At 42.6% G+C, this 18,906-nt stretch overlaps 1 protein-coding gene across 1 annotated transcript; it reads left to right on the forward strand.

Moving 5' to 3' along the window:
- The first annotated feature begins 3,291 nt into the window (after nt 1-3,291).
- Nucleotides 3,292-15,016, forward strand: OAT (ornithine aminotransferase). The gene is made up of 9 exons (XM_061478622.1): nt 3,292-3,548; nt 4,499-4,723; nt 4,851-4,946; nt 7,463-7,590; nt 9,239-9,361; nt 10,436-10,564; nt 12,125-12,238; nt 13,015-13,159; nt 14,085-15,016. The coding sequence occupies exons 1-9, from the start codon at nt 3,344-3,346 to the stop codon at nt 14,243-14,245; spliced, it is 1,326 nt and encodes a 441-aa protein (XP_061334606.1). The 5' UTR covers nt 3,292-3,343; the 3' UTR covers nt 14,246-15,016.
- The last annotated feature ends 3,890 nt before the right edge of the window (nt 15,017-18,906 follow it).

Here is an 18,906-nt window from a genome sequence, read left to right on the forward strand (position 1 = left end):
GAGCGGAGCCCGAGGACCCCGGCCTGATGGAAGGGGCGAAGAAGCGGGCGGCGGCCCTGAGGGAAGACAGCCAACGGACAACTGGGCGGTGCCTTGGCGCGCGGGTGTGCCGGCGCCCCATCCTGATTGGCTGAGCGCGGGGTGTGCTCGCGGTCCCACCAATGGGAAGCGGCAGCGGGTGGGAGGGCCGGTGAGACCACTCGGGGAATGGCAGAGCGGGGGGTGGAGGCTGCCAATCACCCACGATTGCCAATCAGAGGCGGCGGCGGCGGCGGAAGCGTCACCGGACCGGGGCGGGGCGTGCTGCTAGGCGAGGAGCGGTGACAGTTGCCGCGGGCCGGCTCCGCCTCTTCGCCACGGGCTCCGGGTCGAGCAACAACAGCAGCGGCAGCGGGGGCAGCAGCGGCGGCGGCAGCAGCAGCAGCAGCAGCACCACCACCACCACCACCACCACCACCACCACCACCACCACCACCACCACCAGGTACAGCGCTGCGGGGGCACCCGGGCCGAGGGGTGCGATTCCTGCCTCCCGCGGTGCCGCCTTGCCCCGGGTTCCGCCCCGCGGCGGGGCCGGACAGCGGCTGTGCAGCCGAGGCCGCACAGGCCCCGTCACTGAGGCGGCGGGAGCGGTCGGGCCTTCCCACTGCGGCTGCTTCCCGGGACACGGCCCCTCGGCGGGGCCGGCAGCGCCGAGCCGCATTGAGGCCAGACCCGCCGTCGCTATGTGGTCGGGGTATGGGCAGGCCAGGCCTCCACCGTCACTCTTCTCTTTGTGTCTGTTGGCAGCGCTGCTCCGGTCAATGACACCTTTGCAGCGGCCTTGGCCGGGGGATGGAGAGAGGGTGCTGGTATTCCAGCGCTGCGTTTCTTGCTCGCTCTTGTCTGCTGGGCTAGGTCCCGGGCTGCCTCTGATGTGGTGTGGTCTGAAAAGGTGGTTTGGCATGTCTAGACCGGTAGCCCTCCTGCTATAGCTCTTGAACGTTCACCCCCTTTGAGTTGGTAAAGGCTGCAGCGTGGCACGGATTCCTCTATGCTGTATCAACATGAACCTGAGTGGTTTTCATGTATCTGATAATACATGCCATTTAGCTTGGGGTGTATTCCAGTGCATGTCAGAGATGGGGTGCATACAGCTGGTTGGTGGGGTCTGCAGGCACAGTGTTCTTCTCTGGATGTTCTTGCTCAACAGTTCAGCAAAGTGATTCAAGTATGTTTTACAGCTGTGCTTCGTGTAGCTTTTCTATTCTGATGCAAGACCTTTTCCGCTTGGTGAAACACCCTGGCTTCTGATTCCAGTACTGCGTGCTGCAGGGCACGATCATATTTCTCACTTCCTCACAGTCTGGTTTTTTTTCCTTCTTCCCCCCCTTCATTGTGCCTCTTCTCCATCCCAAAACTTCGTTCATCTTCTCATGTTGATCATCAAAACTGAATTCTTCTTCACCTTTTCATTCTAGATGCATCCATAATTCCCAGCTTCACCCAGCCCTACTCCATGTAATCACCTCAGCTAACATGATGTGACCTCACTAGCACACTTTGAGGGGGTTTCTCCTCATGGAGGGGGGAAAACCTTTGGATCATTTCTGATTAGTATTTTCCAGCCTGAACGAAGTAAGAGAAGAACCTCGTATTAGTGGTCTGTCATTTGTCCTGCAGAACAGTCGCTCTCTGATGCAGGGCAGCTTCATTTCCTTGCAGTTTTCATTTCAGGAATGAGAGAGTCCCCAAAAACATGGGAGCCTGTGGCAGAATTATCTGCTGTGCCGTGGAGGTGTGCCAGGGGCCTGGATATCACAGCACAGTTACATTTTGGGAGTTAAGCAAGTTGTAATTTGGAGTGGCTCAGTTGAGCTCAGTTCCTGTCAATTCTTTTTCTTGCACAGAGAAATATTACAGTAATCTTACAGTATTAACACAAACGGCTAATATGTAACAGCGGTGATGATAGCTGGTGAAATGCCCAGAGCTGTGAAGCTGCTATTCATAACTTGCTGGAATGGAGACTATTGATGCTTCCTAAAGACTTGGGTTTTGGCAGATGCAGAAAATAGTCTCCTGGCTTGGCTTTGCTTAGAAGTGAGGAGCAGCAATGTAATATCTGAGGACTGTGCTGAAATAAATGCCTCTCTGTTAAATGTGACACATCCAGAGTGCAGACCTTTTCCAAAATAAATTTAGAAAATAGCTATGACTTAATATTTGTCTCTGCAAGCAGCCTGAAATAACAACAGCCTTGAGTAAACCAGCCTTTCATTCATAGAATCATACAGTCCATTTGGGTTGGAAGGGACCTTAAAGCTCATCCAGCTCCACACCCCTGCCACGGGCAGGGACCCCTTCCACTAGAGCAGCTTGCTCCAAGCCCCTGTGTCCAACCTGGCCTTGAACACTGCCAGGGATGGGGCAGCCACAGCTTCTCTGGGCACCCTGTGCCAGCGCCTCAGCACCCTCACAGGGAAGAACTTCTTCCTTTGCTTCTGTTATATTTATTTATTATAGCATTCTCATCTTGATATTTAATAAGCGTATTTTGGTTAAGTTTTACAGTATGCTTTTATTGTTGCGTGGTGCAGCAGTATCAAGGCTACTTACCTCTTCAGTTTGCTACAGAGTATGTGACAAAAGAGTCTACATTTGATAATCAAAGTACTTGTCATTATAATCTGTGATTTTCCTTTGGGCCTTACATCTTTTGCCAGTTTATGTGTGATGCTCTGCAAGACTAGGAACTCAAGCTTTGAGAACTCTTGCCCTTGCTAAAGCAATTGTGGTTTCCTCAGGGGCTCTGTGCTGCTCCCAGTACTTGGTGCTGTAAGAAGAGCTTGGTTGAAGAGCTTTTAGAATGCCAACTCAGTTTCCCTTCTGTCATACCTATCTTTACATTGACTGAGGTGAAGGCACAGGAGGAAATGTGTTTGCCCCATGAAATTCTACTCTCAGATAATCCTTAGACATTACCAGTACAAGGTTATGGATTCAGGGGAAATCACCGAGTTCTGCTATAGAAAATACAAGATGCCATAATGATCATTAATATCTGACGTTATTACTTTCCATCTGTTTTTTGGTGGTCTTAAAATGCTGCTCACTGAGTGCTTTATGTGCACGTTCTTGTAAGTGTATGTTAAAACAGAAAACAATACTTATTTAAAGTTACTACTGCATTCATTTCTACTTCATAAAAGCTTGATTAAATTGCACAAGAGTCGAAAAACCTGTAACCTGGCAATATAACCACCTCAATCGTGTCATATTTTTCTCCTGAAGTATTCTTAGTGCTAATGATTAACTTTCTTTCTTTCTCCCCAGATCTATAGCAGCATCCCTGAAGTCAATAATGTTTTCCAAGCTAACCCGCTCTCAGAGCATCGCTGTTCTCTGTCGAGGTGTTCACGCCTCGCTCAGTTCTGCCACTGCCACCTCAGTTGCTACTAAGAAAACCATTCAAGGACCTCCATCCTCCGAGTTCATATTTGAACGTGAGGCTAAATATGGTGCCCACAATTATCACCCACTGCCTGTTGCTCTGGAAAAAGGAAAAGGTATTTTATCTAGGCTCTTCCCTGGGTGGTGTCGATGGGGTGTGTGTGTGTAGATGGGATGGGATCATGGCATAATCATGTTGAGCTAATCAATTTCTGAACCTTTGGGTTTTTTGGGGGCTGGGGTGGAATTGAGATAGTTGATGAAATAAAGACTAATTGCTGGTTAGAGAACTGGATCGTTACACATAAAGCTGCCTGATAAAGTTGTAGTCTCTGAAATAATTCACCTAAATAGCGGTCTAAGTTCATAATTCAGATCATAATTCAGAATAACTCAACAAGAAAGTTTCAAGCAACTCTGTTTCTTCTGTTACCTTCTGTGGAGAGGTTTAATGCTCATGTCAACAGGAAAACGTGCACTCGAACCCTATTTAGTCCTTTTGTACTGTTCCTGCTCTGATCTTTAATTATGTTTAAGGGACCTTTGTGCTCTGCCCATTAAATTCTATGAATTTATACTGAAATGCTATCAGCATAGTGATCCAATAGTTTTTCGTTTTCAGCACACAGTTTGACAGCTCACAGCTGACCATCTCTTAAATTCTGAGACTCTTTGGGTTCTGTTGGTTTTGTTCTTTCTTTTATGACCTCCAGTTCTTATTAATCCTCTTACAGAAATATTCTTTAGTTACATTTTAGGACCCAAAACAGGGACTTGGAGGGGAAGTAATACTCTGATATTACTTATTAACATAGTGGAACAGCAGCTTTACATGTGAAATGCTTTTTTTCTTGATTCCTCCTTGGGCATTTATTTGTACTGTGCTAATTTGTTGCTCAAGCTTGTCAATTGATTATTTTCTAATTAGAGGGCCTTTCAGATATGCCTATGGAATAGCAAGAATACCATTTATATTTGACCAGGCTGTGTTGTAGCTCTCAGCTTCCACCGTTTAGCATTATCTCATGTCTTCTTCTGTGTATTGACCATACCTTTGTTTTCCTAGGTATTTATGTGTGGGATGTTGAAGGTAGAAAGTATTTTGACTTTCTGAGTGCTTACAGTGCTGTTAATCAAGGCCACTGTCACCCAAAGATCGTGAATGCTCTGAAAACTCAGTCTGAAAAACTGACCCTTACATCCAGAGCGTTCTACAATGATGTACTGGGTGAATATGAGGAGTTTGTCACCAAAATGTTCAATTATAACAAAGTTCTTCCAATGAACACAGGTAAAAAGATAACTTTATTTCCATTGTATTTCTTGTCTGTGAGATTCAACGGTCTTGTAGCATTTGGTTCTGCATTAGTGACCTGTTTCATGTACAAGTGTGATAATGGTTCTGCTTTATGTTTTAGGAGTGGAAGCTGGAGAAACTGCCTGTAAGCTGGCTCGGAAGTGGGCATACACTGTGAAAGGAATTCCAAAGTACAAAGCAAAAATTATTTTTGCAGGTATGTGAAATGTGTTATGAGTTGAAGTACTGAGGAGGAAGAGACCTCCAGCCACTGCATATAGCACTCTCTTTTGTCCTATAGCTGTAGTGAGTACTTTGCAGCATTCTTAATGTTTCAGTTTTGTCACTGAACCAAGTCTGTTGAAGGTTTCTGTAACCTTTGACATTTTAATAATGTAAGCTAAGTTCTCAACCTGTTAACAGGTTATGTTGTACTCATGTACCTATAGCTGGTGATTCTGTTGTGGTTACAAGAGTCTTTGCAAGACTTTAGGGTTCGGCAAGTGCCTCCTTCTAAATTGTGAAGTTCAGTCTTAAAATACATTCTGTTGACAAAACATTCTACCTAAACTTCTAGCTATTTGGTTTTAACCTTAAATAGTTACAATGAATTAGAAACTTGTTGGTTTTTTAATGTAATGTCCTTAAAGAAACACATGTGATCTTAACAGAAGTGATTCTGTGATTCTATATGATTGTAAAAGCAAGAGATGTGAGTATAATTCCTGTGACAAATCAGTTTGAGATCCTCTCCCTTGTGGAGGTGTATGCATCAAGAGGCAATGAGGGTAGTTGTGCTGTGTCAGGAACTGCTGTTAATGTCTGGTTTTGCAAGGGAAATGCAACAATGAACTTAAATCCAGGGAGGAAACTGTTGTTAGTAAGGTGGTTGATAAGGCTTTGTAAACAGCATTGAGTATTTAAAGTGGACCTTATTTGTCCCACTCACCAATTTTTGACAGCTAAAAAGGTTGAATGCCTGGGAAGCACATTCAGTGCTCCACGCTCTTTTAACTGCTGCTTGGGTGTCACTAATTGGTGAATTCATTCTTCTCATAGATTGCACATCAGGGTTAAGCCTGTTTCCTTCTTAGGCTTTCACTGCCAGTAGTTTTCTTCCGCGTTCTTAAGGTCTTTGAGAAGTTGGCATTAACCCAGTAAAGCCATATTGTAGCCTTGATCACACAATGACAGTAAAAGCAATGTTGCTAAAATAGATATGGGACCCTGGAAAAGCCCTTGATTATGTATTTGGTGCCCTTTATCTGCCTGCTCTGCTTGGCTCTGTAACAGGAAGAAGTTACCTGCTCTGAAGAGATTGTTGTGCTTTATTAGGGAAATAAATAAATGTTTAATTCAGATAACTGACATTTGGTGGTTTTGGTTATAGGTGAAGTATGTTTGTCAATTCTAATGTTGTTCAGTGGTTCTGTATTTTATAAAACCTTCCAGAATAAAGCTTATTACTTAAATATTGACTTCTTTTTAATTGGTCCAGCTGCAAATACTGGTTTTGACTTTTGGTATCTATAGTACCTGAACCATAAACTGTGATTAGGCAGCATTTCTAAATTGCAATTCGTAGTTAAAGATTACATTATGGTTTATGGGATTAAATAGATGAGGTGGTTATTTCTTCTGGGAATTCTTTGAACAAATATATTTCTCCCTCCTTCCCTTCCATATATAGTTTATTTTGCTCTTCATACAATTAATTTTTAGTAAGTGCTTTCTCATCTTGATGAACTGGATATGCTCTCCATTTTTATGATCCAATCCCCTGAACCACAATATGTCATTATGTGCCAAGTAGCTAGGAAAAAGACCCCAGTAATCCTCCTGTCAAAGCCAGCATTTTGGCAGAAAAAAGGCCCTCTTGGGTAGCCTGGGTCAGAACAAAATATGGCTTTAAACATCAGTCTAGAAAACTTGACGTAGATTCTGTGCTTGACAGGGAGCCAGCACGGAGACTGGAGTGGTGCTAAGGTGGAGAGAGCCTGCCATCAGCAGCCAGCCTGCTCTGCTCTGAGTAATGCAGTCCTCAGGGCTTTGCTTCAGGATACAGAGGGTTGCTCTAATATAACCTTGAGGTGACAAGCACGTGACTGAGCAAAGCTTGGCAGGGATTGTTCCCTTAGGAGGCATTGCTGCGGTGAACACTGTAATGCTGTTTACCCTGGCAATGAGACAGAGGGGATGCCTAGAGCTGGCTGCTTCGGTAACAACTGACTTTAGGGTTTCCTGCAGATTGAGAACAATCTTTGCCCCTGGGATCACAGCTACATACACAGAAATAAGAGGAGAAAGAAAAATACTAGAATGCTGTGAAGGTGTTGAACCCTTAATCTTAGTCTTGTTAAGCACCTTCTTACTGATTAGCTGAGAGTATGTTGATTTAACTGAAATATTAAATGTATATGTTATGGTCTTGGTGATAGATGGTTCCTAGACATTTTAACTCATGTTTCTATAGGAAACAGCACAGTGTCACAATGTTCTGTAAATCTAAATGGGTTCTCCTTGAACTTTGTGAATTAAAAAGTTGATATGTGCTTTTGATACAGCAACACAATGTATGGCATCAATATAAAATGCTGACAATTAGCAGAAGGATGTTAATATGCTAATGTTAGACAACTCTTAAACCACATTACCAGATGGAAAGTGTGATGTCCTCTAAACTGTTCTGGCTCTTAGTTTTGTAACAAACTCACCCCTTTTATTCTTCTGTAGCTGGCAACTTCTGGGGCAGAACAATGTCTGCTATCTCTAGTTCTACTGACCCATCCAGCTATGATGGATTTGGACCCTTCATGCCAGGTTTCGAAGTGATCCCATACAATGACCTACCAGCTCTTGAGGTATTTGACCATTTTTGTTCTCTTGTCAGCAATTCATTTTACAGCATCTCATTGGTAAATAGCAAGGCAGGAAAATCAGTTTATCCTTTGAAATGTGGTTTGACACTACTTATATATAGACATATATAAGAAATATATATATATTACAATACATATAGGAGATGTGTGTAAAATCTGCTTTCAGTTTTGCTTTAGGATGTAAAAGGAAAACCACACAACCTGTTTCATTTCCCACATCACTAAGATATTCAAGGTACAAATGAAGAACAGCAGATACAACTTAAGGGAATTCACATCAGTAGCATACATTCCAAGGTCAGGACTTGGATTCTGAAACTAGTATCTTTAACTACCTACTTTCCCACCCTCATAATTTCGGCTAAAGTATGAAAGGGCAGATGGTGCTTGATGGCAGCCGTAGGGTGCTAGACTTGGAACGTGGGAGGCAAGACGGCTCCAGCCAAACACAGGTAGTCCTGAAGCACTAGGAACATTGGCATTGCCACTTTTCCATCATCTGGGAAATAGAATCACAGAATCCCAGACTGGTTTGTGTTGGAAGGGACCTTAAAGCTCATCCAGCTCCAACCCCTGCCACAGGCAGGGACACCTTCCACTAGAGCAGCTTGCTCCAAGCCCCTGTGTCCAACCTGGCCTTGAACACTGCCAGGGATGGGGCAGCCACAGCTTCTCTGGGCACCCTGTGCCAGCGCCTCAGCACCCTCACAGGGAAGATTTTTTTCCCGTTATCTAATCTAAATCTACCCTTTTTCAGCTTAATGCCATTCCCCCTTGTCTCCATGAGTGATGAGTTGGTTAGCCCTCTCTGCATGTTGGGTCTGCTTAGTACAAGTGAGTCGCCATGGAAGTCGGAGGATTTAGGACAGAGATGCTTGCCTCCTTAGAGTTTGGTTAGAGGAAACAAAGGTCTCTCAGTGTATTATAGTTGCTGTGTGGAAAAGCTTATTCAGATTTGAACCTACATAAAGCTGCCCATTGTGAAAGCCCTGTAAGTATTTAGTGGCTTTTAGCCAACTTTATCAAGCCTTTGAATAATGTGCTGTGGAGACCTGAAACAGCGATCTGTGTCTGTCAGAGTGATGACTGAATTCATTCTGTTTATGGGGCCATACTGAGAAATTATGTAGTAAATTCATGCTGGGAATCATTATATCTCTTGAGTCTCATGGACTTCTAAACCTTTTAGAACTTGATGGTGCAAGAATATAGCTATGGACTTTGCTTTAAGGTGACAAAACTGTTCTGGAGAGGCACCGTTTTTTCTTGTTTGAATAGAGTTGAGCAACTGTTTGTCCTGCATGGGGTAATGCCAAAGTGGGTGTATTTCTGAGGTAATTTAAGAACTGGCCTGATAATCTGCTTGTCTGAGTTTGCAATTTTTAAGCTTTGTAATTTTCCACGCAAGCACAGCAACTGATTTCTCAAGGCAAAAATAACACAGGCTTTTGTGTTGGAACTGGAATGGCATTTGGGGGTAACTCCTGGTATAGATACTATTATCACTTGAGGCAGAACTCCAGGCTTAGAGCTAGGTTCTGCTACATGTATTCAATTCCATATCTTCTAAATTTGACCTAATAAAAGCTTTTTCTTCTTGTCTTCCCTATCCATGTGTCCGTTTTTACAGCGGGCCCTTCAAGATCCCAACGTAGCAGCGTTCATGGTCGAACCCATTCAAGGTGAAGCAGGTGTAGTCATTCCTGACAAAGGTTATCTCACAGGAGTGCGGGACCTCTGCACAAAACACAATGTAAGGAATTCTCCGTAACAAAGTGGCTTAAACATTACACACCGAGCTTACTGGTGTGTTTTGTAAGGTCATCCTTGTATGCAAGGTACAGGACTTCATGCACTATTTAATAATTTCCTTTTCTTTCATTGGAATAGGGGAGGGAGACTTCTTTCCTTACCCGGAAGTACTTCTTAGCAGTGCACATTTTTCTTGCTGCTGTCACTGACTGAAGTTTCTTATGAATGCTCTTGAAATTGCATTTAGTTTATATTAACTTTTCATTTCTTTTTCACATTATAAGTTTCTTAGGCCAGAAGCTAGTTCCTGCAGTGCTTCTACCATGGCTGTCAAGGGACCTTGTTATGGAGTGCTTAAGTGCTACCAAGAGCTAGTAGTGGGTCACAGAATGACACAGTGAAGAAAATATGCTTAAGGGTGATCTTTTAAATTTTCTGATGACCAGGGGTCTCATAATTTTGTCCTTTTTTCAGGATTTTCTTAGATTCTCTTTCATGCCCCAGTCCTGACTCCTATTCTCAATATTATATCTTGTCTGAATTGTACTAAGAAATGTTTAGTTTTGAAAATGGAGTGTTGTTAGATCCATAACTGTTCTCTGCGAGTGAAGAAAGACAGACTTGCATTCAGTGTCCCTGGAAGGGTGGGAAGATATGTTTGTTGTGCATTTCCATGTCCTTCAACTTCCAAAGGTACAAATAATGCATTGGGAGTAGAGATAGATGAATTCTAACTTTTTGGAAATCCTACTCCTTGTTGTATGGCAAACAGATATTGGTTGGACAGTGTCCAACCATGTGTGGACTATGCCTTACGTAGAACAGAATGTGCTAAAGATATCGGAGAGAGAGGACAGTATGTTCACTTGTTGGTAGTTTCACATTTCATAGAACATGTAAGCCTCCAGGAGGTTTAAAGGAGCTAAAGGAAGTACCATCATGTACTTAAAGTAATGCAGCTGGAAGGTCTTTCACTTACTGCATGCAATTATGCTGTATTATTTGAACTGAGTTGGGAATGGGAGTTAAAAGTCATTCTTTTATGGGCGGATTTTTCTTCTTTGTCTCTCTAAAGGTTCTCCTTATTGCTGATGAAGTACAGACTGGTTTAGCCAGAACAGGGAAGATGCTAGCTGTTGACCATGAAAATGTGAGACCTGATATAGTTCTTCTTGGAAAGGCCCTTTCTGGTGGCTTATATCCCGTGAGTAACAAAGAAGTATCTATTTGTAGAATAGTGATTTCTAAGTAATTAACACTGAAAATCTACTAGTTGGAAGAACAGTAAGTCTGATGTTTGTTGTACTTGGAAAGCAGTGTTTACAAGATTAACTATGATTTATGAGACAATTAGAATCATAGAATCATAGGATAGTTATGGTTGGAAAGGACCTTATGATCATCCTGTTCCAACCCCCTGCCATGGGCAGGGACACCTCACACTAAACCATGGCACTCAAGGCTCTGTCCAACCTGGCCTTGAACGCCGCCAGGGATGGAGCATTCACAACTTCCCTGGGCAACCCATTCCAGTGCCTCACCACCCTTACAGGAAAGAACTTCTTCTTTATCCAATCTAAATTCCCCCTGTTTCAGTTTGAACCCATTACCCCTTGTCCTATCACTACAGTCCCTAATGAAGAGTCCCTCCCCAGCATCCCTATAGCTCCTCTTCAGATACTGGAAGGCTGCTCTGAGGTCTCCACGCAGCCTTCTCTTCTCCAGGCTGAACAGCCCCAACTTTCTCAGCCTTTCTTCATACAGGAGGTGCTCCAGCCCCTGATCATCCTCATGGTCCTTCTCTGGACTTGTTCTAACAGTTCCATGTCCTTTTTATGTTGAGGACACCAGAACTGCATACAATACTCCAAGTGAGGTCTCACGAGAGCAGAGTAGAGGGGCAGGATCACCTCCTTTGACCTGCTGGTCAAAACAGTACTGCCATATAGTTCAAGTTGTGAGAGATACATAAGAAAACTATGGGATATATATTACCTTTATAGCTGAAATCTCTATATGGTATCCTGAACTTGCTATGTTGATACTCGGCTCGTTAGGGTGGCAAATTATTAGATGCCATCTTCTTAGGCTGGTGATTTTTTAGGTGTTTCTAGCCCTTGTCAACTAATTGAAAAATTGATCTCTGTTTTCTTCAGTTTGATATTATCCTGTCAGGAAAATAAGTATCCGGTGGTTAGCTTTTCACTCTGGAATTACTGGTTAGTCTGTTGTACTCTCTCTGGAGAGTATTTATCACAGTCTTGCTGTGATTATTTCTAGGTGAATTCTGCAAAGGGAAAAAAAAATACCAATGTGTGTTAAAACATACATTATCAAGCTATTTGTGAACAACTTTCATCTGCTTGGCATACCCACGACTGATTTTTATCCTCTTGGAGTGATTTAAATTCCTGCTGATTAGGTTGGAAATTACAATATGCCTTGAATGATTTTGCCTGATTGGAGGTATTTCTGAGTTGTTACCCAGAGTATTTGAAGCTGAAACTCTTGAAATACTATTCAGTTTGGAGAAATGCCCTTCAATGTTAATGTCACCACTATAGCTAAGTGTATTTAAGGGATTAAGTTGTAATGTGATTGTCAGAGACACTCCTCTACACAGAGCTGGGAATGTAAATGTAATTTATCACCACAGACTGAAAATTACCCTTTCCTGAGCCCTGGGGAAAAGTATACTTCAGAGATATTTAAGTTTACAATATGAATATTTATGTAAATCAATGGGCTGATCTTCCCATTTCAGGTCTCGGCAGTACTATGTGATGATGAAGTCATGCTGACCATTAAGCCTGGTGAACATGGATCTACATATGGAGGAAATCCATTAGCTTGTCGTGTTGCAATAGCAGCACTGGAGGTTTGTGTGTTGTAGTAGAGATTTGGATTCCAAAGGAAAAGAAGTGTCACACTGACATGATCGTTGCTTAAATAAATGATGTTATTTGTTATGCTACAAGTAGAAATCCAGCTTTTAATATGGATAAAAAAGTGGTAGTTGTTAACTTTGCATAGATCACAAAACAACTTCTAAAGTCTTTACTGGGAATGTGTCCTAATTGTTATGTTCCTATGGTCTCAATGTCTTCAATGGCAAAATTTACTTAAGGGAGGTTTCAGTAAAACAGTTTCACTAATTTCACAAAGACATTTTAAATTGGCTTATTTTACTGGACCATATTGCAGAGGCTGCTGCTCTGTGACACTGATAACATATGTGCTACTGGGGCTCAAACAGAAGCTAGCAAAATGCCTTGTACAGAGTCCATATTCTAATTAGTCTGTGACTATATAATTGACTACATGTAATGCAAGTCACTCTGAAACCCTCATCACCCAGTCTGTGGACCTGGACAGATTAAGAGTCTTCAGAGCCTTATGATTTACTTGTAAATAACAGCAAATGAAAAGCAGTTAATTTAGAATAAAATTTCAAAGAGATTATTGTTTCTTGTGAACAGGAATGAGTAAAGGCTTAATACTAATCTGCTTGGATGTACAGCCTTCGCAGCGATACTTCGGATGCAGCAGCTTTTGTAGCTCAGCAGTTGTAATGTCCTTAGTCATCCATTGCAGCATGGTACAGAAAACAAACGCAGTGCCCTGCAGTTAACTGGAGATCTGACTTCCCTTTAGGTAATTGAAGAGGAAAACTTGGCTAAAAATGCAGAAATAATGGGTAATATAGTAAGAAATGAGCTCATGAAGACACCATCAGATATTGTAACTTGTGTACGAGGAAGAGGACTACTAAATGCAATTGTAATTCGGGAAACCAAGGGTAAGGAAATAAAATCAACTGCACAATCATAGCACGAACAAACATTTTTCAGCTTAAATTGAAAGTATCTTAATGGAGTAGGGGGATGGTTTATAGGCATCATGTCTGGGTTCAGATCTTGGCTATAGTATTGTAGTACCTACTGAAAATCGAGGCAAGTCACTGTGTGATACTAAAATAAGGGGTTTTTTACTAAGTAAGTCTGAACAATTATTTTTAATGAATTAAGTTCTTTTATGATTTGATAATGTTCAAACCTGATGGTGAATCTTGCCCCCAACAAATACGCTTTTGTCTCTCCATCAGAATAAAACTGGCCACATCTGGAACACTAGTTTCTGTCAGATTATGGACGGATTGGCTGAGGTTGGTTGTTTCCAGGATAGCTGGAAGAGTACAGTGAATCCGGGAGAGTACAAAGGGGGAAAAAGCTGACAACTGGGAACACATTTCTAGGAATTAACACCTTGAGTTGTATCAGAAAACTGCTTAGGACCCAGAGCAGACAATTATATTTGTTCTGAATACATTCTAAGTGACTCAGTGCTGCAGGGAGCTGTTGTAGAAGACATGCACATGATGCATTGAAATCCAGGCATAAATGTAATGCTTTTCACAGTTCCCCGTTTTAACCTTATTGCTACAAGGCAAGCACTCAGCTGTGAAGAAGCAAAACTCAGTGTACATGGAGGCAAACTTGTGAGTCCCTTCAGACAAACTGCAGTTCTGCAGCAGTCTTGCACGTTCACTGCAAATTGTAGGGGATGGCTCAGAAGCGACTGCTTCATTTGTGAACACACTTTATCTTCTCACTGCCAGATGGCAGGCATTTTACAGTCTGGCCCCACATACCACGTGCTTCAATTGTGCTGCTTTTTGTGCTGTATTCTAAGTGTCTTCTGTTTCTTTTTACCTTCAATTGTAGACTACGATGCCTGGAAGGTGTGTTTGCGGCTTCGTGATAACGGACTTCTTGCCAAACCTACTCATGGTGATATCATCCGGCTGGCACCACCCCTTGTCATTAAGGAGGATGAAATTAGAGAGTGCATTGAAATAATTCATAAGACCATTCTGTCTTTCTGAACAAGTGGCTTTCCAAGTGTATCTGCTGACTGACCCAAGGTGCTGCATGGAAATAAGCGCGATGAAGGCCTGTTCTTGAAGCAAGCATCTCTCATTCCTTTTATCCAAGAGGACTTGACTCTTCAAACGTAGCTATGCCCTTCAATTACAATTGCTCTGAAGAAAATACAGAATGATTTTAAAGAGTTTCCAGTTTAAAGAGTTCCCAGACTTGATGAGATTCTGTTCATCTAGTTGTGTACCTACTGAACAGTTAAGTCAGAATGTTTGAGGGGAGATACCTATAGAAATCTGGTTAATTGTTGAAAGTCTTGGCCAAAGTGTAATTTATATATATTTTACTAAGGGTGATCTTGCACTCTCATCCCTGCCCATGGCTAGGGTTTGGAACTAGATGATCTTTAAGGTCCCTTCCAACCCAAACCATTCTATGGTTTTGTGGTTCTATATCACTCTCCAAAATGTTATATTTGGCAATTCTGCCCCTTGGTGAGGTGCCTGTAAGATAGAAGCACTTGTATTATGGATGAATAATACAATCTGGGTGTTATGCTGGTGAACCTGAGAAGCATCGAGCTGTATTCTGTATGTACAATATTCTGACTGTATGACAAGAGATGCTGTTTTCAAGCCTGGCCTCAGTGTTTGGCTTTGCAATCTTGTACAATAGATCTGAGCAGACAGACAGGTTTGTACTGTTATAAAACTTTCCATAATCTGAATGTTTATATTAAACCATGCCTTGCATTATTAAAAGAAGTTAATGTGTAATTATAATACAGAGTGTATTCAAAAAAGAAGCAAACTCCGCAGAAACTCGTAGTTGCCTCTGTCCAGAGCCAGAGGAAGTGCTGCCTTTGCAGTCTATGTATTTCTATCAGTCTCTATATGGAAGCTTCTGCTGTGCTTTTTATACAGGGTGAATGCTTCTGCACTTCCGTGCCTTTGGATGCTCCCAATGTGGTATTCCATATGAAATTGTGGAGTTGGCTGCTATTCCTGTCCTAGGTTGCTTTTTGTATTTCTTAACTGACTTGGGTTTAGCTGAGACTAAACCCTGATTAATCGCTGTTTAATGCAAAATGTTCCCTTTGCCAAGCATAGGGATTAAATGCAGTCACATGTTTGTAGTAGGAAGTGGTAAATAATTCCTTGGGGTTTTAAAGGCAACTTGGTTTGTGGGAATGAACCGAGCTGCTGGTTAGGGGCATATAACAGTTTACCCTACCTTGTTTTGGGTGAGAAAAAATGAGCACTTATCTGCTGTGGATAAAGTAAGACTGATTTCAGTTTGAAAAGGCCTCGTTGTTGCAAGGAGTGATATGTCATTGTTACTGTTGGTTAGTCTTAGGAATAAGAAAAGTATGCCAAGAGGTGTTGCTCAGGAAGTTGGGTATTTCTGAAAGCTGCACTTAGGTAATTTGATTGAAAAGGAGTGAAATAACTGAAGGAAACCATAATGTCAACAGCATTTGCTGGAGTCCTTTCACAGACCAAAAAGGTAAACCCCAAAAAGTCCTTAGCAGCCAAAAAGTTTACTTTTGCAGAGTAATAGGGCTGGCAAGGATGAAGGACACACTCAGGTCTGTTCCCCTGCCCCAAGTTACATCTATGTTATTACATAATGGCCTGAAAGGGCTGGAGGGCCTAAGACCCTAGTCTGTGTTTTAGTGCCTCCCTGTCCTTACTGTCAGCAAGTCTCCCACCATGTTCTCCATCTGTCTCTCCTGCTGCCCATTTACACTGTCCATCAGACTGCAGAGAACAGGTTATTTTCCTTCTATGCAACGGCCTTTTACATACCTAAAGCTTGTTTCAGTCGTTGCTCCTCTGCTTAAAATTCCAACTCTTTGCAGAGGAGTAATGTTTCCCAGAGCCCTGGTTGATCTCCTGCTGTGATTCACTGCTCCAGCCATGCCCTCATGTACTTATGCTGTACTGTACTTTATGCCCTGGTATTGTGGTTTGGGTTTTCCTCCAGTAGCACATTTTTATTTCTCATACTGTGTTCCCAGACTCCCTTTTCATACAGACTGCTCTGAAGAACAGCTTTGAAGCTGTTGCTCCCCCCCCCCTTATTCGTGCAATAAGCAGGAATTACAAGCATGTAAAATTCTGGTCTGCTCTACCGATTTTCATCTTCTATTTCTGGGAGTATTTCTCTAGGTTCTGGTATTCAATTTGAGCTCTCATCTTGTCCAAGTCACTTTCTGGTTGCAGATTTACTAGGCCAAGGCAGTTTAGAACTTGAAGTTTTTCTACATCAGGCCATTGCTGACTGATGTCTGGGCTTTTCAGTCATCTTAATGTTTGCTTCATTTATCCAATTCCTTGGCAAGCTTATGAACATCAAGGTATGTATAAGCCTTTCTGAACAAAAGTGAAAAACTGTCATCCTAAATTGCTCTTATTTAATGACAGGGTAATTGAGGAGTTCTCTGTTTTAACCTGAAGGTTCTCTCTGCCTTGCTTTCAACCCTGTGTTGTTCCCATAGCCACAGCTACCTGTGTGAGGAAGGTAGGTGCATGTTACCTGCCTAAGCAGCTCAGAAATTCAGGAACAGGATGGAGGATGACAGTCCCCAGAGCTTGTAAGCATATTCAGACCCTAATTACATGTTTCAGGTGGCCAAAGCAAGGACAAGGGTGTATGGCTGTGGCCTAGGAGCTAAAGCAGACAAAGAGCATTTGATGTTTGCTTTAATTACAGTTCAATGCTGGAACAAGTACAGAATTATATGTATTATTTCAGGAGTGAAGACAGGAACCCAGAACTTCTCTTCCCAGACACTGAGCCTGTCACCAGTAAATCTCTGCTTCAACAACAATAGAAAACATCTTGACAGTTGTCTGTGTGATAGCAGGAAGAGATGGAATGGCCAAAGCAAATGTCAAAGCTCCCTCTCTTTTAGTGTGCAAAATTACAAGCTATCAGAAAGACCGTCTGCATTGATATGTGTGTCTGTTGGGAGAAAAAGAGGGAGCAAAGATGAATTTGCTTCGTCATGGAAAGTTTTTTTGTCAGTTTTCCACCAAACATAGACTGGGACTTGGCTGAATGTGACACTGCTTAAACCTCTCAAATATAGCTGCTTGTATAGCTAACTGCTTGTAAATCAGTCTCTTTTGTTGTCTGGGATCTTAATTAGCCCTAGAAATTGTCTTCAGGGCTTTTATTACCAAAAGACTGTAGACAACCAAAGGGCCCTGACCTGCTTCGTGCTAGAAATCCAGTGCTGTTGGTTTTGTACTTGTTCCACTTATTGCTCAAGTGCCTATAGCTCACCCAAATGCTGGTGCTGAGCAAAGCTGAATTTGTAGGAGGCTGAACTGCAAATAATTCACAAATTAGTGTAGTTTATACACTGGAATGTGCAAAGAAAATATGTAAGACATCTCATAGGACCCCAGACTGGTTGGGGTTGGATGGGACCTTAAAGCTCATCCAGTTCCAACCCCTGCCACAGGCAGGGACACCTTCCACTAGAGCAGCTTGCTCCAAGCCCCTGTGTCCAACCTGGCCTTGAACACTGCGAGGGATGGGGCAGCCACAGCTTCTCTGGGCACCCTGTGCCAGCGCCTCAGCACCCTCCCAGGGAAGAGCTTCTGCCTAAGAGCTCATCTCAGTCTCCCCTCTGGCAAGTTAAAGCCATTCCCCTTTTCCTGTCCCTGCAGGCCCTGGTCCAAAGCCCCTCTCCAGGTTGTAGTATTTAATAAAAATATGAGGGGCCTTTCTTTGCAACCTAACTTCACAGGAGGTGAAGAAGTGCAAAAAGCAAGCTCAGAGAATGCCCCTTCTGTACCTTCCTGGTGTTTCTCAATTACTTTTCTTAGAAATTTATTTCTAAATTTAATGGAAATATATTTTTAAAGTGGTACTAGAGAGAGATCTGTACTGCCTATCCAGAGGGCTTAGGTTTCTTTAACAAGAACAGTAAATGTTGTAAAGGTATCTCTATGCACCTACAACACGTTCCTTTAAGTATTTGGCTGTAAAGGCATAATGTGTCTCCATCACATCACCTGCATGTATTCTGGTGAAGTAGCTTGATGCTTCTTTGCATCAGGCACATGAAATGCTTTCCCAAATGAACAGTGGCTCTGCGTTCAGTGCTGTGCAAACACAGCGAGGCAATGTAAGTACCCCAGAGCCAAACCAGCATTCCTGGGGCACCCGGGGCAGCCCTTGGCTTCACTGGAGGCTTTGTTTGCAGGAATAATGCCTAATTGTGCTGGGTACCTGTGCACTTTGGCAGGAGAAGTGTGCGTGGTTTCTGGCATGAAAGCAGGGAATATATATACTGGCATTAAAATTAAATCATGCTATTTATGGCTAAATGTAAGCCAAGATTTAAAGGTACCATGTGGAACGCTGAGAGCAGCTTAGTGACCAGTGAGATAGGGAAACATACAATGCAGGTTTTCCCTTTCCTGCATGGGAACCATGCTAATGACATTGTTCTTTATCTGGGCTGCTTTTCAGCTATAACACCACGAATTGATGTCATCAAACAGTATTTCGTGAAGTTAAAAATCACCAAAATAGCTTACTTAATAGGCCCCAAATGCCTGTTGGTCATGACCTGGTAAAGAGCCGCACATCTTGACCCTGTTTGTTAGAAGTTTCCATGATGAAGCGATCTCTGTTTTGTGTTTCACCA

The sequence above is a fragment of the Pezoporus flaviventris genome, unplaced genomic scaffold, assembly GCF_033815535.1.
Source record: "Pezoporus flaviventris isolate CSIRO_AGI_PZ_B2104156 unplaced genomic scaffold, CSIRO_AGI_Pfla_v1 ptg000129l, whole genome shotgun sequence".
NCBI classification, from domain to species: domain Eukaryota; kingdom Metazoa; phylum Chordata; class Aves; order Psittaciformes; family Psittacidae; genus Pezoporus; species Pezoporus flaviventris.

Coding starts and splice junctions, on each gene's coding strand:
- OAT (XM_061478622.1), top strand. CDS start 3,344: ATGTTTTCCAAGCTAACCCGCTCTCAGAGCATCGCTGTTCTCTGTCGA. Junction 4,947..7,462: donor AGCAAAAATTATTTTTGCAG/GTATGTGAAATG, acceptor ATTCTTCTGTAG/CTGGCAACTTCTGGGGCAGA. Junction 9,362..10,435: donor ACCTCTGCACAAAACACAAT/GTAAGGAATTCT, acceptor GTCTCTCTAAAG/GTTCTCCTTATTGCTGATGA.